The sequence below is a fragment of the Coregonus clupeaformis genome, chromosome 5 (genome assembly GCF_020615455.1).
Source record: "Coregonus clupeaformis isolate EN_2021a chromosome 5, ASM2061545v1, whole genome shotgun sequence".
NCBI lineage: Eukaryota > Metazoa > Chordata > Actinopteri > Salmoniformes > Salmonidae > Coregonus > Coregonus clupeaformis.
This window is the reverse complement of record NC_059196.1, coordinates 7,809,953-7,836,618: the sequence shown is the minus strand read 5'-3', so window position 1 is coordinate 7,836,618 and position 26,666 is coordinate 7,809,953. Positions and strand designations below refer to the sequence as shown.

At 44.6% G+C, this 26,666-nt stretch overlaps 1 protein-coding gene across 9 annotated transcripts in view; it reads left to right on the top strand.

The window, feature by feature from the left end:
- LOC121561264 (dedicator of cytokinesis protein 10-like) overlaps positions 1-26,666 on the top strand; it is a 179,543-nt gene that overhangs the window by 75,077 nt on the left and 77,800 nt on the right. For all 9 annotated transcript variants that reach the window (XM_045212206.1, XM_045212198.1, XM_045212238.1 and 6 more), the window contains exons 5-8: positions 18,323-18,395; positions 18,977-19,108; positions 21,531-21,665; positions 22,973-23,171. In XM_045212206.1, the coding sequence (XP_045068141.1) occupies positions 18,323-18,395; positions 18,977-19,108; positions 21,531-21,665; positions 22,973-23,171 (539 nt within the window). The remainder of the gene's footprint in view (positions 1-18,322; positions 18,396-18,976; positions 19,109-21,530; positions 21,666-22,972; positions 23,172-26,666) is intronic.

The following is a 26,666-nucleotide window of genomic DNA, read 5'->3' as shown; positions in this document are numbered from 1 at the left end:
CATTTTGTCTGTCATAGTTGACGTGTACCTATGATAAAATTACAGGCCTCTCTCATCTTTTTAAGTGGGAGAACTTGCACAATTGGTGGCTGACTAAATACTTTTTTCCCCCACTGTATATGCTCCCAACAAGGAGGACCCAGATTTTTTTTTAGGTCAATGTTATACTGGGAAATATGGAGGGGCAGATCGTCCTTGCTGGAGACTTTAACCAAGTAATGGACAATATTATTGATAGAAGTAAAATTTACAGGTAACTCCATGCCAAAGGATAGACTTGCAATACATATGCTAGCAGAAGATATGGGCCTTACAGACATATGGAGATTAGTCCATCCTAATGATAGAGAATATACTTTTTTTCTCCCAATGTCATAAGACACACTCCAGAATAGATTTCTTCTTGATAACTAATTTCATGGTTAATAATGTGATTGATTGCAAGATTGGTCCCATTGTCCTCACAGATCATGCTAAAGTAGAGTTACATGTTGATATAAACTCCGAAAATATGAGGAAGGGTAGATTTAGACTCAACACCATGCTATTACAAGATTAGATATTTAGCCAATCACTAGCGGATTATCTTAGATCCTTTTTTGAGATCAACATAGGCTCAACTGAAAAGTTTTCCACAGTGAAAATAATAGCAGATGCGTCCAAAAAAAAGAAAGAAGCAGTAAAAATGTATAACAAAAAGGCAGAATATGCATTGTTTACATTTTACATTTACATTTTAGTCATTTAGCAGACGCTCTTATCCAGAGCGACTTACAGGAGCAATTAGGGTTAAGTGCCTTGCTCAAGGGCACATTTACGTCATTTAGCAGACGCTCTTATCCAGAGCGACTTACAAATTGGTGCATTCACCCTATAGCCAGTGGGATAACCACTTTACAATTATTATTTTCTTTGGGGGTGGAAGGATTACTTTATCCTATCCCAGGTATTCTTTAAAGAGGTGGGGTTTCAAATGTCTCCGGAAGGTGGTGAGTGACTCCGCTGTCCTGGCGTCGTGAGGGAGCTTGTTCCACCATTGGGGTGCCAGAGCAGCGAACAGTTTTGACTGGGCTGAGCGGGAACTATGCTTCCGCAGAGGAAGGGGAGCCAGCAGGCCAGAGGTGGATGAACGCAATGCCCTCGTTTGGGTGTAGGGACTGATCAGAGCCCGAAGGTACGGAGGTGCCGTTCACCTCACTGCTCCATAGGCAAGCACCATGGTCTTGTAACGGATGCGAGCTTCAACTGGAAGCCAGTGGAGTGTGCGGAGGAGGGGGTGACGTGAGAGAACTTGGGAAGGTTGAACACCAGACGGGCTGCGGCATTCTGGATGAGTTGTAGGGGTTTAATGGCACAGGCAGGGAGGCCAGCCAACAGCGAGTTGCAGTAATCCAGACGGGAGATGACAAGTGCCTGGATTAGGACCTGTGCCGCTTCCTGTGTAAGGCAGGGTCGTACTCTCCGAATGTTGTAGAGCATGAACCTGCAGGATCGGGTCACCGCCTTGATGTTAGCGGAGAATGACAGGGTGTTGTCCAGGGTCACGCCAAGGCTCTTCGCACTCTGGGAGGAGGACACAACGGAGTTGTCAACCGTGATGGCGAGATCATGGAACGGGCAGTCCTTCCCCGGGAGGAAGAGCAGCTCCGTCTTGCCAGGGTTCAGCTTGAGGTGGTGATCCGTCATCCGTACTGATATGTCTGCCAGACATGCAGAGATGCGATTCGCCACCTGGTTATCAGAAGGGGGAAAGGAGAAGATTAGTTGTGTATCGTCAGCGTAGCAATGATAGGAGAGGCCATGTGAGGATATGACAGAGCCAAGTGACTTGGTGTATAGGGAGAATAGGAGAGGGCCTAGAACTGAGCCCTGGGGGACACCAGTGGTGAGAGCACGTGGTGCGGAGACAGCTTCTCGCCACGCCACTTGGTAGGAGCGACCGGTCAGGTAGGACGCAATCCAGGAGTGAGCCGCGCCGGAGATGCCCAGCTCGGAGAGGGTGGAGAGGAGGATCTGATGGTTCACAGTATCAAAGGCAGCAGACAGGTCTAGAAGGACAAGAGCAGAGGAGAGAGAGTTAGCTTTAGCAGTGCGGAGAGCCTCCGTGACACAGAGAAGAGCAGTCTCAGTTGAATGACCAGTCCTGAAACCTGACTGGTTTGGATCAAGAAGGTCATTCTGAGAGAGATAGCAAGAGAGTTGGCTAAAGACGGCACGCTCAATAGTTTTGGAAAGAAAAGAAAGAAGGGATACTGGTCTGTAGTTGTTGACATCAGTGGGATCGAGTGTTGGTTTTTTGAGAAGGGGTGCAACTCTCTCGCTCTCTTGAAGACGGAAGGGACATGGCCAGCGGTCAAGGATGAGTTGATCAGCGAGGTGAGGTAGGGGAGAAGGTCACCGGAGATGGTCTGGAGAAGAGAGGAGGGGATGGGGTCAAGCGGGCAGGTTGTTGGGCGGCCTGCAGTCACAAGTCGCAGGATTTTATCTGGAGAGAGAGGGGAGAAAGAAGTCAGAGCATAGGGTAGGGCAGTGTAAGTAGGACCAGCAGTGTCATTAGACTTAACAAACGAGGATCGGATGTCGTCAACCTTCTTTTCAAAGTGGTTGACGAAGTCATCCACAGAGAGAGAGGAGGGGGGGGATTCAGCAGGGAGGAAAATGTGGCAAAGAGCTTCCTAGGGTTAGAGGCAGATGCTTGGAATTTAGAGTGGTAGAAAGTGGCCTTAGCAGCAGAAACAGATGAAGAAAATGTAGAGAGGAGGGAGTGAAAAGATGCCAGGTCGGCAGGGAGTTTAGTTTTCTTCCATTTCCGCTCCGCTGCCCGGAGCTCTGTTCTGTGAGCTCGCAATGAGTCATCAAGCCACGGAGCTGGAGGGGAGGACCGAGCCGGCCGGGAGGATAGGGGACACAGAGAGTCAAAGGATGCAGAAAGGGGAGGAGAGGAGGGTTGAGGAGGCAGAATCAGGAGATTGGAGGGAGAAGGATTGAGCAGAGGGAAGAGATGATAGGATGGAAGAGGAGAGAGTAGTGGGAGAGAGAGAGCGAAGGTTGCGGCGGCGCATTACCATCTGTGTAGGGGCAGAGTGAGTAGTGTTGGAGGAGAGCGAGAGAGAAAAGGAAACAAAGTAGTGGTCGGAGACATGGAGGGGAGTTGCAGTGAGATTAGTAGAAGAGATTAGTAGAAGAGCAGCATCTAGTTTAGACTTAGAACTGGTTCTAGTTTAGACTTAGAACCAGTTTTTATGAGGGAGGTGAGAAGACAGGCAGGCTACTAGCAAGACAACAAAAAATGCAGAACACTTCTAAAGTAATTCCAGCAATTAAGAAGGGCAATAAGATGGTGACCTCATCCAAAGAGAAAAACAGTGTGTTTCAAAGTTTTTATGAAGATTTATATACATCCTCCTGTTCAGCAAGCCCCATAGATATGGATACTTTTTTTCTGGTATAGAATTACCTAGATTATCAGATAGCCAGGTGGAGGACCTGGACTGTACTATAACAGAAGAGGAGGTTAGAGCCGCCATTTTATCTATGAAAGCAGGGAAATCACCTGGTCTGGATGGCCTTCCTGTAGAATATTATAAAAAGTATATTGACATTCTTGTGCCTCTATTGACAGTGGTTTACCAGGAGGCATTTAAAAATGGCTTCCTTCTGGACACCTTTAATGAGGCTTTGATATCGCTGATTCCTAAAAAATATAGAGATACTACAGAACCCGGGAATTTTAGTGCTATCAGCCTCTTACTAAGACCCTTGCGATACGCTTAGAGAAGGCACTACCTAATATTATACATAGTGACCAAGTAAGATTTATTAAGAACAGGCCCTCAACTGATAATATGAGGAGGCTCTTACATCTCATGTGGTTAAACCGCTCAAATATAATTCCTAGCGCTGCTGTCTCCTTAAATGCTGAGAAGGCATTTGATAGGGTAGAGTGGGCTTTTCTCTTAAGAACCCTACAAAATTTTGATTTTGGACCTGACTTTTGTAAATGGATAGGGGTCCTCTATTCCAATCCTAAAGCAACATTACTTAGGAATGGTTGCTCACTCTCCCCTCTCCTGTTTACCATAGTTGTAGAGCCTCTTGCGACAATGATAAGAACAGATACAGAACTAAAGCAGGAAGCACCAGTGACTCGGTTAATAGAAAAGTGGTCAGATGACGCAGATGCTAAGCTACAGGACTGTTTTGCTAGCACAGACTGGAACATGTTCCGGGATTCTTCAGATAGCATTGAGGAGTACACCACATCAGTCACTGGCTTCATCAATAAGTGCATCGATGATGTCGTCCCCACAGTGACCGTACGTACCCCAACCAGAAGCCATGGATTACAGGAAACATCCCCACTGAGCTAAAGGGTAGAGCTGCCGCTTTCAAGGAGCGGGACTCTAACCCGGACGCTTATAAGAAATCCCGCTATGCCCTCCGACGAACCATCAAACAGGCAAAGAGTCAATACAGGACTAAGATTGAATCGTACTACACCAGCTCTGACGCTCGTCGGATGTGGCAGGGCTTGAAAACTATTACAGACTACAAAGGGAAGCACAGCCGCGAGCTGCCCAGTGACACAAGACTTCCAGACGAGCAAAACCACTTCTATGCTCGCTTCGAGGCAAGCAACACTGAAGCCTGCATGAGAGCACCAGCTGTTCCGGATGACTATGTGATCACACTCTCCGTAGCCGATGTGAGTAAGACTTTTAAGCAGGTCAACATTCACAAGGCCGCAGGGCCAGACGGATTACCAAGACGTGTACTCCGAGCATGTGCTGACCAACTGGCAAGTGTCTTCACTGAGATTTTCAACATGAGTCTGTAATACCAACATGTTTCAAGCAGACCACCATAGTCCCCGTGCCCAAGGACTCTAAGATAACCTGCCTAAATGACTACCGACCCGTAGCACTGACGTCTGTAGCCATGAAGTGCTTTGAAAGGCTGGTCATGGCTCACATCAACACCATTATCCCAGAAACCCTTGACCCACTCCAATTTGCATACCGCCCCAACAGATCCACAGATGATGCAATCTCTATTACACTCCACACTGCCCTTTTCCACCTGGACAACAGGAACACCTACGTGATAATGCTATTCATTGACTACAGCTCAGCATTCAACACCATAGTGCCCTCAAAGCTCATCACTAAGCTAAGGATCCTGGGACTAAACACCTCCCTCTGCAACTGGATCCTGGACTTCCTGACGGGCTGCCCCCAGGTGGTAAGGGTAGGTAACAACACACCTGCCACACTGATCCTCAACACGGGGGCCCCTCAGGGGTGTGTGCTCAGTCCCCTCCTGTACTCCCTGTTCACCCATGACTGCATGGCCAGGCACGACTCCAACACCATCATTAAGTTTGCCGACGACACAACAGTGGTAGGCCTGATCACCGACAACGATGAGACAGCCTATAGGGAGGAGGTCAGAGACCTGGCCGTGTGGTGCCAGGATAACAAACTCTCCCTCAACGTGACCAAGACAAAGGCAATGATTGTGGACTACAGGAAAAAAAAAGAGGACTGAGCACGCCCCCATTCTCCTCGACGGGGTTGTAGTGGAACAGGTTGAGAGCTTCAAGTTCCTTGGTGTCCACATCACCAAAGAACTATCATGGTCCAAACACACCAAGACAGTCATGAAGAGGGCACAACAAAGCCTATTCCCCCTCAGGAGACTGAAAAGATTTGGCATGGGTCCTCAGATCCTCAAAAAATTATACAGCTGCACCATCGAGAGCATCCTGACTGGTTGCATCACTGCCTGGTATGGCAACTGCTTGGCCTCCGACTGCAAGGCACTACAGAGGGTAGTGCGTACGGCCCAGTACATCACTGGGGCCAAGCTTCCTGCCATCCAGGACCTCTATACCAGGCGGTGTCAGAGGAAGGCCCTCAAAATTGTGAAAGACTCCAGCCACCCTAGTCATAGACTGTTCTCTCTGCTACCGCACGGCAAGCGGTACCGGAGTGCCAAGTCTAGGTCCAAAAGCTTCTACCCCCAAGCCATAAGACTCCTGAATAGCTAATCATGGCTACCCGGACTATTTGCACTGCCCCCCCACCCCATCTTTTTACGCTGCTGCTACTCTGTTAATTATTTATGCATAGTCACTTTAACTCTACCCACATGTACATATTACTTCAACTACCTCATCTAGCAGGTGTCCCCGCACATTGACTCTGCACCGGTACCCCCCTGTATATATAGCCTCCCTACTGTTATTTTATTTTACTTTTGCTCTTTTTTTTTCAACACTTTTTTGTTGTTTTATTCTACTTTCTTTTATTAAAAATAAATGCACTGTTGGTTAAGGGCTGTAAGTAAGCATTTCACTGTAATGTCTGCACCTGTTGTATTCGGCGCATGTGGCCAGTACAATTTGATTTGATTTGATTTGAGAAATTAGGGGTGTACATGGAGGAGGAAAAGAACACAAGCTGCTTATGTATGCAGACGGTATTCTACCGCTGGTCTCTGATCCTCTTCAGTCTGTACCACCATTACTTACTTGTATTAAATCATATTCTAGAATGTCAGGCTACAAAATTAATTGGAATAAGTCGGAAGCAATACCAATTAATGCCATGTGTTACTCTGGAACCGTTACCCCATTTAATTTCAAATGGGTTCCTACTGGGATGAAATATTTGGGTATTAAGTTGAGCTCAAATTTGGAGGAAGTGATGGGACTAAATTTTGAGCCACTACTAGTCAAGATTAAGGCCAATTTAGAAAAATGGGAAAAGATAAAACTTTCTTTATTGGGAAAGATCTACGTGAATAAAATGGTTGTGGTCGCACAATTTAATTATATCTCTGCAATGTTACCTATGAATATTCCAGACCGGTATTTTAAACAATATGACAAATTAACTAAATACTTATATATGGGAAACAATTTATATATATAGGGGAAAAAATGTATTAATATGAAGATGATGTGCTCACCAAGGGATGTAGGAGGCTTGGCTTTACCAGATGTTAAATTGTACAATTTATCACTAGAAATGGCTAAATTGGCGAATCATTGGGGCAAAGGGAATGCTGGGTTGGATTGAATAACAATAGAACGGGAACTAAGTTATCCTTTCACCCCTGTTGATACTCTGTCAAATAGTCTTACAGGGGAGAGGTCTGTTGAAACTCCCAACCCAATTTTGTTACACTCAAAAGAGGTGTGGAGAACAGTACACAAGGTATGTGGAATGTCACTTCTAAAACAAGGATACTCATCATTGTGGCACAATCCTAGGCTACGGATAGGAAATAAGTCTGTGTACTGGAAACAGTGGCTAATGAAAGGAATTCATACTATAGGTGATCTGTACAATGAAGATGTTTTAATATCATACTCAGATTTGGTACAAAAATATGATGTGGGAGAGAAGGGACATTTCTGGAAATATTTACAATTGAGAGAATGTTTGTTAACCGGCTATCAACAAAATCCAGGAAAGAACCCAATAGCTGAGTATTTGGAATTACCCAAACATAAAGCAGCAATGTATTACTCAATATTTAGTCATCTGCAGAGTAAAGACAGAACGATATGGTAAATTGACCTTAAGTGTGAAATTGAGGATGATACCTGGTTGAAGATCTTGTCCAGCTCAGGGAGGAACATAAGGGAAGCCAGGGGGAAACTTACTCAATATAAGATACTACATAGGTTTTATTGGACCCCAACAAGGCTTCACAAGATTGGTCTGAGCAATAATTCTCTGTTGGAAATGCAAAAAAGACACTAGAACATTTTTACACACAATATGGGAATGTACATTAGTGCTACCTTTCTGGAAGAATGTTTAAAAATATCTGGAGGAATGGTTGGGGTTAAGAATTCCAGTTTCACTGAGAATATGTCTCTTGGGCGATAGAACAGTTACCTAATGTAACAAATGAGCAATTTACACTGATCACTGTTGGTATCGTTACAGCAGCTAGAGTAATCCTTAGAATTTGGAAGGGTCATGTCACTCCTACTCTGAAACAGTGGATAGAATCAATGTTGGAGGTAGCATCTTATGAACAAATGCTTGCTAGGATCACTGGTAGAAATGACAATTCTAGAAGCTGGACGCGTTTTATTTTCATGTTCCTAAGACTGGAAAGTGATTACTTATGCTTGTGAACCCATTTAGTTCTGTATTGAAGCTTGTGAGCTATGTTGGAGGATATGTCTGGATGTCATATTTTTTGTTTGTTTGTTTGTTTGGCACAGTGGTCTAAGGCACTGCATCGCAGTGCTAGCTGTGCCACTAGAGATCCTGGTTCTAGTCCAGGCTCTGTCGCAGCCGGCCGCAACCGGGAGACCCATGGGCGGTGCACAATTGGTCCAGCGTCGTCCAAGGTAGGGGAGGGTTTGGCCGGCAGGGATGTGGGTTCGTTTCCCACGGGGGGCCAGTATGAAAAAAAAACAAAAAACGTATCCATTCACTAACTGTAAGTCGCTCTGGATAAGAGCGTCTGCCAAATGACTGAAATGTAAAATGAAATGTTTGTGGAAAAAAGGAAAAATAAATACAACTTTAATAAAATAAAATAAAAAACCTGTTTTTGCTTTGTCATTATTGGGTATTGTGTATAGATTGATGAGGGAATTTTTTTTTTTTTTGAATAAGTCTGTAACGTCACAAAATGTGGAAAAAGTCAAGGGGTCTGAATTTTTTGGTTATATTATTTCAATTATGCGAGTGCAACACAATAAGCTGGTAGGGACATAAAGCTATCAGCATTTAAACAACTTCTTGGTATTAAATAATTATAGTCTATAAATTGCACATATAGGCTGTGACTTACTTAGAATTAAATACAAATTAAACGAAAACGGACTTATTAGTGCCTTTTGAATTCACATTTTTAAAAACACGAGTTTGGCCAGTCTGTGGCTTCAGGCTCATGCGATGGTGCCTGGAGAGCCAGCCAGCAGCAGAGAATACCCTTCCCACACTTGCAGAGCCACAGGGGATGCTAAAGGGCTGGGCGATATATAGAATTTTCGATTAATTTGAATGTATGTTTTTGCGCGATATTCCAAATGCCTGTTTCTCAATAATCAAGGTTTTGTAATTTTTCATTTTTATGAGCGTTTATGTCCATTTGTTCTCATGTCTTTTTGGTCTCGTCTCATTCGCTTCTTCTGTGATGTGTGCACCTTCCAGTTTACACCAGAGAGCTGTATATAATGAAGAGATGTACGTCTCCACCCTAACAATGGGAGTCGTTGTCCCAAAGGCGGGAAGAGAGGCAACAAGCTTAGGTCCAAAATAAGCTCATAGAAACGCATTGTGCTTATTTTGGACAGATTTTAGCGAGTGTAACCTCTCGCTTCGCCTCTTCCTCTATGATTTACACACACCAAGCCTATCCCCCAGCCTCTCACGCCAACAAAGTTGAGAGGTCACATCTTCCTCTCTGACAAGCGGTTTGAACTCGCTATTTTCATTTGAAGTTTGGTCCAACAGAATGGACACCAAAACACATTGATAATTAAATTATTAGTGGGTCTTATGGTTGTGGAAGGCTTATATTTAGCCTAGGTATAACTTCACAAGCCCTGAATTCCTTAGATTATTGCTGACTGTTTGAAATGCAGTGTATTTGGCCTTTAATTGTACAACAACGCTTATTTAGAGAAAACATAAAAAAATTGAGATATATATCGTGAATCGCCCATAAGTTTGAAAAAATCGAGATACGATTTTTAGGCCATATCACCCAGCCGTAGGGGCAGACAGACCAAGCGAGCGAGAGCTCGCAGCTTTGGACGGGGAGTATGTGGAGCTCCACTGGATATGATGAGAGGCAGCTAACGTAATGAGTCTCCTCCCTCCTTCCTTCCTTCTCCCACCCCTTTCCGTCCTCCCAACAGACAAATGATGGGAGAAGACAGTCTGCAGTCAGTCAGGCCTCACTCTCGCTTTCTTTTATTCCTCTGTCTGTCTCTTTCTTGTTCTCCATATGTCTCCCCCTTCCCCATCTCTTCCCTTTCTCTCTCTCTCTCCCTCTCTCTTTCCCTCTCGTTCCCTTTCTGTCTCTCCCTCTCTCCCCCTCTCTTTCTCTCTCTCTCTCTCTCAATGCAATTCAATTCAAAAGTCATTTTGGCATGGAAATTGTTGTATATTAAGGTTGTACGTTTCGTACCTCCGTACTTACCATAGTTGTATGTGCAAAGCATCATGGGTATAGAATGTTGTAGAAGAGCACGTTCAGATAAATGATCCCCGTCTCACGTCTCATCATTATTTAATTGTTATAAAGACGTGGTTATGAAACCCACGAGACATAACAAAAGATTGGCGACGAATAAGTCTGAACCTATGGGAACTAGCTATTCTGTCTGGAAGAAGTCGGTTTTTACACGTTTAAAACTGTTATTTTACATGGTACAGTCTAGGCTAATGTTAGCACAGTGTATTGCTAGCAGAGGCAAGTGCATAGTCGAGCTAGCTAAGAGAGAGTGTTAGTATTGTCATCTAGGCTTGAGCGGTATACCGTATACCAGGCTATTTGGAAATAGCCACGGGATGGTTTTTCAATACCGTCAATACCGTTTCTCAAATAATATATATATTTGTAGGTACTTCTTAATTAAATACCTGCAGTCAACTTGTGCAATACATTAGGAGATAAAGCAGATCGTGTTCTTCATTTCACCTGTCACATTATTTGACATTATGAAGCTTACTGTAGTTCCCCAGAACAGTTGAGCCAGTCATGTGTTTGTTTGTAAATAACGGGAGAAAGCGGGAACGGGCGAGTCCAGTTGTGTATTGACAGGGGTCGCGTTTTATATTGAAAGTCAACGGTGTTGTTTAGCTTCAATAGAGTGATCAGGGATGTACAACTATAGTTTTCCTTCACAGAAAATACATTAGTACAACACATTTGGCAAAACATTTTCATCCGATGACAACAGAAGTGCAATTGGCTGAGTAAATTAGCTTCCAATGAAAAAGCAAGGTATATTTTGCAAAAACGATGCATGGCCATCACATTTTATCATGTTTATCATAGAAATAATGTAGCCAGCTACATTTCCTAATGTTTTGCTTAAAGTTCATCTTGCATTTTACTGGAGAAAAGTAGCTACACATCAGTCAGAGCGCTGTCTGGCGATAGAATGCCTGTAAGTGAATACTCATCCGAGTGGAGAAGTGCAACTGAAGCACAAAATTAGTCTGATGCCGAGCAGAAATTACAATAAGAATCATTTTAGATTTGCATTTACAAAACGCAGCAAGAGATTTCTTATGTGTTTTATCTTTTTGTCCTGCGTGAAAGACGTAGAATTCTGCGTTAACGCGACCCCTAAGTTTTACTTGATAGTATTTAAGTAAGTGGCCGAATTAATAAGGTGACGGGGCATCATATTGTGTTAGCTTCCTGCTATGTTTGATAAGTCAAAGCCATTTGGATGAGTTATCTGTACAGCTGCCAGTGCTATCTTGATTTCCTTGCGTTCTTTTCCTCTCCATTCTCGGCCCATCTGCTCCTCCCTTATCTTCTCCGAGCAGAGCAGGCAGGCCCGTTGCCCTATCGACTCTAGACTTCACACAGACACAGCGTGTACACATGTTGCTCCAGAGCCAGTACTGTTCTTCCTTCACATAGGCATGCGTCAAAACTTTGTTCATTTTTCATAATGTCTGTCATTTACATTTGCTTGTAAATATCCAAACTCACCAAAAAGGACATTCGGTAGCTCCTACCTATATATGTATAACTTTATGAGCTGGATTGCTGGTCTTTGCAATTCGTTTATTTTCATTTGCGCTCGTTAGCATATTTAGTTAGCAGCCTCCATGGAAACTCACTATTAGTTGTGCTAATTTTGTTAGCATTCTGATCATAAACGGCCAATGGGCTTTTTTGCGGTTTTTATTTTCTGCACCCCCTTGTGTACTAAGCCGGTTATACCGTAAATGTGAAAAAATTAAAATCTGGATACCGCCCAACCCTATCGTTATGGACAGCAGAAAAGGATTTGAGATGGACGTTGGAGCGGGAAACAATGTGATTAAAAGGGGAGGAAAGCAAAGGGACATTTATTCAACTGTGAAGGTGAACTTTAGGTACTGTCCTTTGCCGTTTGGAATCACAAGTGTGCCAGCGCTGTTCCAGAGGGCGATGGACCAGATCGTGAGTGTATTGCCAGGAGTACAATGCTACCTGAATGACATCCTCGTTACTGGAAAGGACGAAGAGGACCATCTCCAAAATGTACATTCGACCTTACAGAGATTGAAGGACTACAGACTGCGAGTTCGTAAGGACAAATGTGCATTCTTTCAATCGTCTGTTAAATACCTTGGACACGTCATTGACGCTACGGGCCTCCACAAGGCTCTGTCCAAGGTCAATGCTATCTTGGACAGCCCAGCTCCTCAGAATGTGAGCAAACTACGTTCTTTCCTGGAGTTACTAAATTACTATGGACGCTTTTTCCAAAGCTTAGCAACAAAGCTGAAGCCGCTGCATCAGTTGCTTTGTCAGGACAAAACATGGAAATGGACAGAACAATGAAAGGAAGCATTCGTGAAAACCAAGGAAACACTCCTGAAATCTGAGGCATGGACACACTTTGACCCGTCATTGCCCATCCAACTAGCTTGTGATGCTAGTCCATATGGTGTGGGAGCAGTCGTGTCCCATATCATGGCTTCAGGTGAAGGGAAGCTGATCGCTTTCGCATCGAGGACATTGAAGTAACTACGCACTGATAGAACGAGAAGCCCTAGTTTTTGGAGTGCGTAATTTTCACCTGTATCTGGACCGCATACTTGGATTCCGTCACTTGCTGCAAGCAGAGTGCAAAGGTGGGCTTTGTTGTTGTCAGCACACACCTACGACATCAAGTACCGCAAGTCAGAACTGCACAGCAATGCAGATGGACTCTCCAGGTTAGCACTACCTGTGGTCAAACCAGATTCATGCCAAGTGGACATCTTCTACTTCAGGCAAGTGGAGAACGCACTAGTCACTTCCTCACAAGTGCGGAGAAACACCAGAAACTACCCGGTGTTATCTGAAGTGATGGACATCAACATCAAAGGTACAGGAGATGCTCCGGAACTGAAACCTTACCTTTCCAGGAGAACTGAGCTGTCAGTACAGACCGGTTGCCTGGTGTGGGGGAGGAGAGTTATCATTCCGCCTTCGCTGAGGAAACCAGTGTTACAACAGTTACGCTCAGGTCATTGTGGAATGATTTGCATTGAGGTGAAAGTGAAAACATGTTCCTCATGTCAGAAGGTTCGCAACGTACATCAACTTCCACTTCTTCATCTGTGGGATTGACCGGAAGAGGCGTGGCAATGCATACACATCGACTTTTTACATTTACGTCATTTAGCAGACGCTCTTATCCAGAGCGACTTACAAATTGGTGCATTCACCTTATAGCCAGTGGGATAACCACTTTACAATATGTTATTTTTATTTTTTTGGTGGGGTAAGGGGGGGTAGAAGGATTACTTTATCCTATCCCAGGTATTCCTTAAAGAGGTGGGGTTTCAAGTGTCTCCGGAAGGTGGTGAGTGACTCCGCTGTCCTGGTGTCGTGAGGGAGCTTGTTCCACCATTGGGGTGCCAGAGCAGCGAACAGTTTTGACTGGGCTGAGTGGGAACTGTGCTTCCGCAGAGGTAGGGGGACCAGCAGGCCAGAGGTGGATGAACGCAATGCCCTCGTTTGGGTGTAGGGACTGATCAGAGCCTGAAGGTACGGAGGTGCCGTTCCCCTCACAGCTCCGTAGGCAAGCACCATGGTCTTGTAGCAGATGCGAGCTTCAACTGGAAGCCAGTGGAGTGTGCGGAGGAGCGGGGTGACGTGAGAGAACTTGGGAAGGTTGAACACCAGACGGGCTGCGGCATTCTGGATGAGTTGTAGGGGTTTAATGGCACAGGCAGGGAGCCCAGCCAACAGCGAGTTGCAGTAATCCAGACGGGAGATGACAAGTGCCTGGATTAGGACCTGTGCCACTTCCTGTGTAAGGCAGGGTTGTACTCTCCGAATGTTGTAGAGCATGAACCTACAGGATCGGGTCACCGCCTTGATGTTAGCGGAGAACGACAGGGTGTTGTCCAGGGTCACGCCAAGGCTCTTAGCACTCTGGGAGGAGGACACAACGGAGTTGTCAACCGTGATGGCGAGATCATGGAACGGGCAGTCCTTCCCCGGGAGGAAGAGCAGCTCCGTCTTGCCGAGGTTCAGCTTGAGGTGGTGATCCGTCATCCACACTGATATGTCTGCCAGACATGCAGAGATGTGTCGTCTGCGTAGCAATGATAGGAGAGGCCATGTGAGGATATGACAGAGCCAAGTGACTTGGTGTATAGCGAGACTTCACAGCTCCATTCAAAGACAGAATGTTTCTCGTGGTAGTGGATGCTCAAAGCAAGTGGCCAGAGCTTGCCATCATCAGGTCTACTACCGCAGGGAAGACCATCGAGATGCTTGGAAGTGTTTAGTCAGTTCGGATCACCACTCCAACTCGTTAGCAACAACGGACCGCAGCTACTGTCCCAATAAATGGCTACATTCCTACAGGTGAATGGCGTACAGCATATCAGGTCTGCACTGTATCTCAGGATCAAGGGACACTGCACCAATGCTTTAACAGCTTCCTGCTATCCTACAGGAAGACACCTCATGCAACCACCAAAGCTTCGCCTGCATCACTACTCATGAAGAGATAGCTACACACAAGCTTCGACCTACTCAAAACTCTGAACGCAAATGAGACAGTGCAACCCCATACAGAAAATACTACAGTTTACTATAGAATACTACAGTACTTACTATAGATTTCTGTAATAAACTGTAGTATACTGTAGAATACTGTAATACACACTGTTGTATTCCTCGATCATGTATAGTACTTAGTATATAATTTTGTAGTATACTGTAGAATACTATAGTAAATACTAAAGTATTATCCACAAAAAACACTCTAGTAAATACTACAGAAATGTCTGCAAAAACACTACGGTCCGCAAAAACACTGAATGTTTTAGCTATAGTTGTCACGCCCTGGCTCTGGGGACTATGTTATGTTGAGCCAGGGTGTGTAAGTCTATGTTTTGTATATCTATGTTGGCCTGAGTGACTCCCAATCAGAGGCAACGAGTGTCAGCTGGTTGTCTCTGATTGGGAGCCATATTTAACTATCGGTCTTTTCACTTTGTGTTGTGGTTTCTTGTTCCTTTTGGTTTGTGTATCGAAGGACTTCACGTTTCGTTCATTGTTTTGATCGTGTGATCTAGTTTAATAAATAATATGTACGCATTCAACGCTGCGCATTGGTCCTCCTCCTTAAGCGATCGTGACAATAGTAAATACTACAGTATTTAATTTGCTATACCCTGCCCATTCCCCTACCCTATATCCCAATTTGTGCCAACCGTAAGTGAGAAACATATTGTGTTCCCTATAGGTTATAGAAAAGAGCAGAAGCTCTGAACTCTCATTTCAGAACCATGTCCTACCTACCTACCCTACCTACCTACCTGTTATGGAAAATGTGTTATTTTAGTATTTCACCAGTATGTTTCCTCAAGGAGAAAGCCCCCCACTTCTATATCAACGATAATACAACTAAAACACTTTAGTAAATACTACAGTAATGTCCCCAAAAACACTACAGTATACTACAGTCCACAAAAACAATACAGTAATTACCATAGTATATACTAATCTTTTTTTACTACAGTATTTATACTATAATAAACTGTAAATACTACAGTATTCACTGTAGTGTTTTTGCGTACTTCAGTCCCCATAACACTACAGTGAAAACTACATTAAAGTCTGCAAAAACACTACAGTGAATACTATAGTATTCCTACCATAGTATACACTTTAGTATTTTGTCATGTGGGATGTCAACAGGAGAGCCAAGTCAAACGTTGTGAACTAAGAGCAAAGGACAGCGCTTTTAATCCTGGACAAACTGTCTTAGCTAGGAACTACCTCAACGGACAAAAGTGGTTTCCTGCTACAGTCATTGCTCAGATTGGTCCTGTGTCCTACACTATCCAGACTGCAGAGGACTGTTGTTCATAATGGGGACAATTTGTGTAAGAGTGGAGGAGATGTTGTATATAAAGGTTGTACTTCCGTACTTACCTTAGTTGTACTTACCTGAGATGGCGCCGGAGAAGATGGCTGCCGATGGCTGCCGTACAGCCCTCTAACCAATTGTACCATTATGTGTGTTTTTTCGCGTTATTTGTAATTTATTCTGTACATAATGTTTCTGCCATCGTCTCTTATAACCAAAAAGAGCTTCTGGATATCAGGACAGCGATTATTCACCTCGTATTGGACAAATATTTTTTCTTCAACAAATCGGACGTGAAGGATATCCTACAGACACCCGACAAGGCCCAAATCCCCGTCATTCGCAGGCCAATTCGCATCAATCCTATTAGCCAATGTTCAATCATTTGAAAATAAATTAGATGACCTAAGATTACGGTTATCCTACCAACGGGACATTAAAAACTGCAATATCTTATGTTTCACCAAGTCGTGGCTAAACGACGACATGGACAACATACAGCTGACGGGATATACGCTACATCGGCTGGATAGAACGGCCGACTCCGGTAAGACAAGGGGTGGCGGTCTGTGTATATTTGTAAACAACAGCTGGTGCACAAATCAAATACTAAGGAAGTCTCAAGGTTTTGCTCGCCTGAGGTAGAGTATCTTATGATAAGCTGCATGCAAGATCTCAACTCGTGGAGTAGCAATGATCATGAGAACGGTGAGGAATCAGCCCAGAACTACACGGGAGGATCTTGTCAATGATCTCAAGGCAGCTGGGACCATAGTCACCAAGAAAACAATTGGTAACACACTACGCCGTGAAGGACTGAAATCCTGCAGCGCCCGCAAGGTCCCCCTGCTCAAGAAAGCACATATACAGGCCCATCTGAAGTTTGCCAATGAACATCTGAATGATTCAGAGGAGAACTGGGTGAAAGTGTTGTGGTCAGATGAGACCAAAATCGAGCTCTTTGGCATCAACTCAACTCGCCGTGTTTGGAGGAGGAGGAATGCTGCCTATGACCCCAAGAACACCATCCCCACCGTCAAAGATGGAGGTTGAAACATTATGCTTTGGGGGTGTTTTTCTGCTAAGGGGACAGGACAACTTCACCGCATCAAAGGGACGATGGACGGGGCCATGTACCGTCAAATCTTGGGTGAGAACCTTCTTCCCTCAGCCAGGGCATTGAAAATGGGTTGTGGATGGGTATTCCAGCATGACAATGACCCAAAACACACGGCCAACGCAACAAAGGAGTGGCTCAAGAAGAAGCACATTAAGGTCCTGGAGTGGCCTAGCCAGTCTCCAGACCTTAATCCCATAGAAAATCTGTGGAGGGAGCTGAAGGTTCGAGTTGCCAAACGTCAGCCTCGAAACCTTAATGACTTGGAGAAGATCTGCAAAGAGGAGTGGGACAAAATCCCTCCTGAGATGTTTGCAAACCTGGTGGCCAACTACAAGAAACGTCTGACCTCTGTGATTGCCAACAAGGGTTTTGCCACCAAGTGCTAAGTCATGTTTTGCAGAGGGGTCAAATACTTATTTCCCTCATTAAAATGCAAATTAATTTATAACATTTTTGATATTAGTTTTTCTGGATTTTTTTGTTGTTATTCTGTCTCTCACTGTTCAAATAAACCTATCATTAAAATTATAGACTGATCATGTCTTTGTCAGTGGGCAAACGTACAAAATCAGCAGGGGATCAAAAACTTTTTTCCCTCACTGTATATTAAGCAGACGGCAAGATTTTCATGTTTTTATTTTATTTACGGAGAGCCAGGGGCACACTCCAACACTCAGACATCATTTACAAAGGAGTATTTCTGTTTAGTGAGTCCGCCAGATTAAAGGCAGTGGGGATGACAACCTGTTATATTGATAGGTGTGTGAATTGGACCATATTGCTGTCCTGCCTGAGCAATCGAAATGTAACGAGTACTTTTGGGTGTCAGGGAAAATGTATGGGAGTAAAAAGTACATATTTTCTTTAGGAATATAGTGGAGTAAAAGTAGTCAAAAATATAAATAGTAGAGTAAAGTACAGACACCCAAAAAAACAACTTAAGTATTTTTACCTGGTTACTTTATACCACTGGAACTGATCCCCGTCTCCCGTCTCATCATTATTGAATTGTTACGAAGACGTGGTTATGAAGCCCACAAGACATAACAGAAAGTGTTAATCACATACATGCCAAAGCAAACACAAAGAAACATATCAAATCTCTCTCTCCCTCACAGGAAGCTGTACAAGGCGGAGAAGTTGCCCTCCCACTCCTTTGAGATTGACCATGAGGACATGGACAAGGATGAGGTCAGGCCTGTTTCATGGATCCTTTTCCCTTTAAAGTGCACTACTTTTGAACAGGGCCCATATGGCTCTTGTCAATAGTAGTGCACTATATATGGAATAGGGTGTCATTTGTGATGTAGCCTGAGTATGATGAATAGTCAGAGGCCATTGATTAGCCCTACTGTTAAACTGTCATAATGCATGCCTGCTCGCATATTTCTTCTGTTTTTGGTCGAGCGCCATTGAGCACAAGCTTAATTCAATTGAGTTCAACTGAGCCAGAATCAATGACTCTCCAAAAACAATATCCTGGCTCCTCCAGGTCTCGGCTCTGTTACAACAGATGTATGTTCCTGACAAATCAGGCATCATAGAATGAAATAGAACAAAGTATCATATTGTATCTCGATGGCAGACATATTTAGACCTTGGTTATTGAGACATGGGTTAGTCCCAAATGGCACCCTTTGTAGTGAACTACTTTTGACCAGAGCCCTATAAAGTTGTATTCCCTAAAAGTAGTGCATTTTATGGGGAATAGTTTGCCATTTGGGACATACCCATCGAGCCTGATTTAAAGATGTTTGTTTTGGTTTTTGCAGGACACAACGTCTTTGTCCTCGTCTAAAGGAGGAGGAGGAGGAGGAGGAGGAGGAGGGATTGGTGTGTTCCGATCGGGGTGGCTCTATAAAGGGAACTTCAATAGCACTGTCAACAACAGCATCACTGTTCGGGTGAGGAAGTGTGCCCCCCCCCCTCTCTCAATTCAATTCAAAGGGCTTTATTGGCATGGGAAACAGACACTATATAAAAAAAAGTATGTGGACACTCCTTCAAATTAGTGGATTTGGCTATTTCCCGTTGCTGACAGGTGTATACAATCGAGCACACAGCTATGCAATCTCCATAGACCAACATTGGCAGTAGAATGGCCTTACTGAAGAGCTCAGTGACTTTCAAAGTGGCACCGTCATAGGATGCCACCTTTCCAACAAGTCAGCTCGTCAAATTTCTGCCCTGCTAGAGCTGCCCCGGTCAATTGTATGTGCTGTTATTGTGAAGTGGAAACGTCTAGCAGCAACAACGGCTCAGCCGTACAAGCTCACAGAACGGGACCGTCGAGTGCTGAAGTGCGTAGCGCGTAACAATTGTCTGTCCTCGGTTGCAACACTCACTACCGAGTTCCAAACTGCCTCTGGAAGCAACGTCAGCACAATAACTGTTCATAGGGAGCTTCATGAAATGGTTTTCCATGGCCGAGCAGCTGCACACAAGCCTAAGATCACCATGTGCAATGCCAAGCATCAGCTGGAGTGGTGTAAAGCTCGCTGACATTGGACTCTGGAGCAGTAGAAACTTCGTTCTCTGGAGTGATGAATCACGCTTCACCATCTTGCAGTCTGACGGGTGAATCTGGGTTTGGCGGATGCCAGAAGAACGCTACCTGCCCCAATGCATAGTGCCAACTGTAAAGTTTGTTGGAGGAGGAATAATGGTCTGGGGCTGTTTTTCATGGTTCGGGCTAGACCCCTTAGTTCCAGTTATGGGAAATCTTAACGCTACAGCATACAATGACATTCTAGATGATTCGATGCTTCCAACTTTGTGGCAACAGTTTAGGGAAGGCCCTTTCCTGTTTCAGCATGACAATGCCCCCGTGCACAAAGCGAGGCCCATACAGAAATGGTTGTCGAGAACGGTGTGGAAGAACTTGACTGGCCTACACAGAGCCCTGACCTCAACCCCATCGAACACCTTTGGGATGAATTGGAACGCAGACTGCGAGCAAGGCGTAATCGCCCAACATCAGTGTCCGACCTCACTAATGCTCTTGTGGCTGAATGGAAGCAAGTCCCCGCAGCAACATTCCAACATCTAGTGGAAAGCCTTCCCAGAAGAGTGGAGGCTGTTATAGCAGCAAAGGGGGGACCAACTCCAGGTTAATGCCCATGATTTTGGAATGAGATGTTCGACAAGCAGGTGTCTACATACTTTTTGTAGTGTATGTTTACATTGCTAAAGCAAGTGAAATAGATAATAAACATTTCAAATGTCATATTATGCCAATGTACAGTGTTATAACGATGTGCAAATAGTTAAAGTACAAAAGGGAAAATAAATCAACATAAATATGGGTTGTATTTACAATGGTGTTTGTTCTTCACTGAATGCTCTTTTCTTGTGGCAACAGGTCACAAATCTTGCTGCTGTGATGTCACATTGTGGTTTTTTACCCAATAGAAATGGGAGTTAATCAAAATTGGATTTCTTTTCAAATTCTTTGTGGGTCTGTCTCTCGTGCTCTCTCTTTGATACCTGTACTCCTTTCTTTTTGAAGTTTCTTCCCCTCTCTCCACCATCTTTTTTCTACATCTTCGTAGGACTCTTTCCTACTACATTCATTTCTCTCACACATACTCTCTCTCTCACACACACACTCTCACACACACACTCACACACACACTCTCACACACACACACTCTCACACACACACTCTCGCTCACACACACTCTCTCACACACACACTCTCACACACACACTCTCTCACACAAACTCTCTCTCACACACACACTCTCACACACACACATTTCTTGACTCTCTCTCTCTCTCTTTTCTCTATCATCGCACTCTTTTCCTGGTCTCCCTCTCAGCCTCTCCCTCCCATCCTGTCTTCTGACAAAGCAGACTCTTAGTCTGACCGGCCCTGCAGGGTCCTCGCGCTCTTTTATGACCTCATCAGTCCCCTGATTGTGGCTTTAAGTTATGGCCTGTTCTCTTCTAAGGAGACCTTGTGTTAATGTAGAGCACCACTGGCCCAGGCCACGTCTAATTTACTGTCACACAGGTCACATAATCCGTGACTGCGTCCCAAATGGCACACTCTTCCATATAGTGCACTACTTTTGCACTACTTTTTCCCCTATATAGTGCACTGCTACTTACCTTTATACAGAGCCCTACCCATAGGGCCCTGGTCAAAAGTAGTGCACTTTATAGGGAATAGGTTGCCATTTGAGACACAACCTCAGATCACGTACTGTAGTGACACGTTCAGTGATGAACAGAGTGTGTTATTGTCTGGGTTAGGGTGACTACGTCTTTATTGCCTGTAATTGATTTTGATGGGGTTGTATTTTTATTTTGACGTCCCTGTAGTCGTTCAAGAGGAGGTACTTCCAGCTGACACAGCTGACTGATAACTCCTACATCATGAACTTTTACAAAGATGAGAAGATCTCCAAAGAACCCAAGGGCTGCATCTTCCTGGACTCGTGTACCGGTGTGATTCAGGTGGGTAGAGGATGATGGAGTCCCAATGGACTGTGAAATTAGATTTACACGCACGCAAGCATGCATGCATTCGGCTATACATACACACGTGCGCATGCACAAATACATACACACACACCACACATATACATAGACACACTTGCTAATGAACTTATCAAGTCAGCAGCTGTAAAACGCCACTGGCACACATTAAAAACCAGTTCCCTATAGACTATCCAATTGAGGAGCTCGGAGTGTTGCAACTTTCCCTGGCTAAGACTCTTGAGAGGAAATACACTGAACAAAAATATAAACGCAACAAGTAAAGTGTTGGTCCATGTTTCATGAGCAGAAAAAAAAATCCCAGAAATGTTTCATATGCTCTAAAAGCTTATTTCTCTCAAATTTAGTGCACATATTTGTTTACATACCTGTTTTTGAGCATTTCTCCTTTGCCAAGATAATCAAGAGGCTGATTAAACAGCATGATCATTACACAGGTGCACCTTGTGCTAGAGACAATGAAAGGCCACTTTAAAATGTGCAGTTTTGTCACACAATGCAATGCCACAGAAGTCTCAAGTTTTGAGGGAGCGTGCAATTGGCAGCCTGACTGCAGGAATGTCCACCAGAGCTGTTGTCAGATAATTTAATGTTAATTTCTCTACCATAAGCTAAAACGTTGTTTTAGAAAATGTGGCAGTACGTCGAACCGGCATCACAACCGCAGACCACGTGTAACCACGCAAGCCCAGGACCACCACATCCGGCTTCTTCACCTGCGGGATCGTTTAAAGGGGGGTGCTGAGGAGTATTTCTGTCTGTAATAAAGCCCTTTTGTGGGAGAAAACTCATCCTCATTGGCTGGGCCTGGCTCCCAAGTGGGTGGGCCTATGCCCTCCCAGGCCCACCCATGGCTGCACCCCCGCCCAGTCATGTGAAATCCATAGATTAGGGTCTATTTAATGTATTTCAATTGACTGATTTCCTTATATGAGCTGCAACTCAGTAAATTATTTGAAATTGTTGCATGTTGCGTTTATATTTTTGTTCAGTATAGGTGTAGTCAGGTCTATAAATGCAGCAGGAAGGCTATCAAATACCTCTTATTAACTGCATCCCAAATGGCACCGTATTCCCTACATAGTGCACTACTAATGACCAGAGCTCTATGGGTTATTGTAACACAATGTTACAATCTGGATACGATAGGAGATTTCACAGACGCAACCAGTCGTGCACTACCCAAATGCACAAAATTCACTGATTTACTGACTTGTCTGTCAAAGTACTGTGCAAACTAACACTAACCAAAACACCACCTCTAGAACAACCGTCTGAGGAAGCACGCCTTTGAGCTGAAGATGAACGAGGTGACGTACTTCGTGCTGGCGGCGGAGAGCGAGCAGGACATGGAGGAGTGGATCAGTACCTTGACCCGGATTCTCCAGATCAGCCCCAATGACGGGCCCACCCCGCTGATGCAGCTGGACCGCAAGAGTTTAGACCTCATCGACACACGGAAAGGTGAGTACTCTGGACCTCCATACAGGTTCGGGATCAGCTTCCCCTCCCCCAATCCTAACCATTACCATTAGTGGGGAAAATGCTAAACTCACCCAAGATCAGCATCTAGAGGCAACTTCACCCTACACCTACTCTGGACCTGGTTCCTGTTCATTAGGGCACAGTGTAGTAAAACATTTTGCAACGGATAATGAAAAAAAGTGTTTCTTATTTGACGAGCCCAGATAGTACCTCACTCCATTTTGAACCGTTTTTCTTCCGTGTGCCTACTGAACATGACCCTGATGATGAGAAGAGACACGCACATCCGAATGTGTCCCAAAAGCAAGACTTGGAAACAAGATCTTAAGGAAGATGTTCCCTGACTGTTTGCTGTCTCCCTAAAGTGATTTTTTTAATGTAGTATCACTGAGTTTAATTAAAAATAACTTATGGGAGCAGCAAATGCTGAGTGGACATATCACCTTTTTTTTTTTACTTAGATCCTGACACCTAAGCCTCATAGCCCAGAGTGGGAGAGGAAAGAGTAGAGTAGAGGAGTTTAGAATAGAGATTAAAATACTCCCACCAGAACCCTAGCCTGGTTCCAGATCTGTTTGTGCTGTCTAGCCAACTTGTTATGTATTTGGCGTGACCATAGGAGTTGGCAAGACAGCACAAACAGACATGGGACCAGGCTACCAGAACCCTAGGGTGGATTACAGAACCATAACAGTAAAATAACTTTATACTTATTTTTATTTGTTATTATTTTTTTACCCCTTTTTCTCCCCAATTTTGTGATATCCAATTGGTAGTTAGTCTTGTCCCATCGCTGCAACTCCCGTACGGACTCAGGAGCAGCTAAGGTCGAGAGCCATGCGTCGTCCGAAACACGACCCTGCCAAGCAGTGCCTTAGACCGCAGCGCCACTCGGGAGAGCCAAATAACATCATACTTAACGAAGTGGCAGAACACATTTGCTGTAATCGAAGTCTGGTATTCATAATGGCTGTAGGATATTCTGCCATGGCTAAGGGGAGACTTAATGTGCGGTGACATGATCCTTATTGTTAGTGTTACACCAGGAAATTCGACCCGGCACAAGGCAAAACACTCCACCTTGGTTTTTATAGCTTAAACAAAGTAAAAAAGCCTCAGTCTCGAATATAACCAAACAAATTGCTCACACCGCCCTGGACCATGGAGAATTGAGGTTGTCAAAACGACTACAAATGATGTAATAACCGTAGTCATCATGGTTGTGTGTTGCTGTACTAACATGGTGTTAAATCAAGTTGGGGGTACGAACTGACCTGAGCCTTATTAGCCATTAAGCTCCATATAATATCACCTGGAAGTGGTGTGGTGTACAGTTTCGTCAACCGCGCTGGCTGGTGGAGCTCCCAGGGCTAATCCATAAACTAAGTCACACTTAGTTAGTTATTATCCAGGAGTAGGAGTAGTGGTGGCTATTCAGCAACTTGATGGTCCGTACCAGGCTGTGATGCAGCCCGACAGTATGCTCTCTATGGTGCTCCTGTATAACACTGTGAGGGCCCTCAGGGACAGGTCAAATTTCTTCAGCCTCCTGACGTTAAACAGTTGCTGTCGTGCCTTCTTCACCACGGTGTCCATGTGGTTTGACCATTTCAGCTCATCTCAGATGTGTACGCCGAGGAACTTTACGCTTTTGACCGTCTCCACGGCGGCCCCATTGATGAGGATGGGGGCGTGTCCAGCCTGGTTCCTCCTGAAGTCCACAATCAGCTCCTTTTTTTTGCTGACGTTGAGGGAGAGTTTGTTTACCTGGCACCACACCGTCAGAGTGCCTACCTCCTCCCTATAGGCCGCCTCGTCATTGTTGGTAATCAGGGTTACTACTGTCGTGTCATTAGCGAACTTGATGATGGAGTTGTAACTGTGTGAGGCCACGCAGTCGTGGGTATACAGTGAGTACAGGAGGGGACTGAGGATGCACCCTTGTGGGGCCCCCATGTTGAGGATCAGTGTGGATGAGGCAAGGGTTGTAACCAAAATTATTTTCTAATCGTTTTGTTCCGAACAGAACCACTTTTCTTTTTCTTCGTTCCACTGTTCTGACCAGCAAAATAAAGTTCTGAACCGGTTTGAACCCAAAAAAGTACCCGTCTATAAAGTTCCTTTCTGTTACTTTTTTAACCTGTAAAATCTACAGTTTTGTACATTTAGCTCATTAAATGACTTCACCAATCAGTGCGGATAGAGCAGGCAAGCTTTTAGTTGTTTACATGCGTGATGGACAGACAAGTGTAGCCTATGGCGCAAGATGTGACTGAAATGTTATGGGTGGGGAGAGAGCGAGAGGGTTACATTATCTGAATTAGGTCCACAGAAATATACCCAGGAGGAGCGGCTTCTATGAAGGAACTTTGAATGTCCTTTGAGCTAGCTAGCTAACAAGCTTGAGCTAGCTAGCTAACAAGCTTGAGCTATCAAGCTAACAAGCTTGTGGGTGAGAGCGGCACCAGAATTAAAAACACATCTTACCTTTTTGTAGTTAACAAATCCAACATGAAACATGATAACTAGGCCTATAGTATCCTTAACTAGCATTGAAAACGTTAATCCATTCTTCTCTAGCTAATAAAAAATCTCTATCTTCGCATGCTTCTAACGTCAGTAGAGTAGCCTATGCTTCGAAGGGGGGAGGGGCAGGTAGCCTAAACAGGCACAAACAAAGATTTTCAGCTCGCAGACAGATGCTGGAATACGTTTCTGAGTGACAAAGTGAGGGCTTTGCATAGGCGCTTTTGTTGCCTGCCTGAAACGTAAAAGAAAGTTATTACCGGTTTTCATGCTTTTAAAATAACGGTTCTAGTTCTGGAACAGTATGGATCACTTTCGTTCCCGGTTCCATTTCGGTTCCTTGAAAAATGACTTTCTTTTCCGGTTTTCTGTTCTGTTCGCTGAACCTGTTCCAACCCTTTGGACGAGGTAATGTTGCCTACCTTCACCACCTGGGGGCGGCCTGTCAGGAAGTCCAGGACCCACTTGCTTAGGGAGGAGTTCAGTCCCAGGGCTGTGAGCTTTGTGGTGAGTTTAGAGGGCACTATGGTATTGAAGGCCGAGCTGTAGTCGATCAACAACATCTTCACATGCATTCCTCTTGTCCAGATGGATGAGGGCAGTGTGCAGTGCAATGGCGATTGCGTCGTCCGTGGATCTGTCGGGGCGGTAGGCGAATTTGAGAGGGTGGAGTGTGTCAGGGAAGGAGGAGGTGATGTAGTTTTTGACTAGCCTCTCGAAGCACTTCATGATGACGGAAGTGGGTGCTACGGGACGGTAGTCATTCAGTTCAGTTACATTCCCTTTCTTGGGCACAGGGATGATAGTGGACATCTTGCTGGTAGGGCTAACGGCCTGAGCTAGAGAGAGATTGAAAATGTCAGAAAACACAACAGCTAGCTGGTCTGCACATGCTCTGAGGGCACGGCTAGGGATGCCATCTGGGCCGCCAGCCTTGCAAGGGTTAAC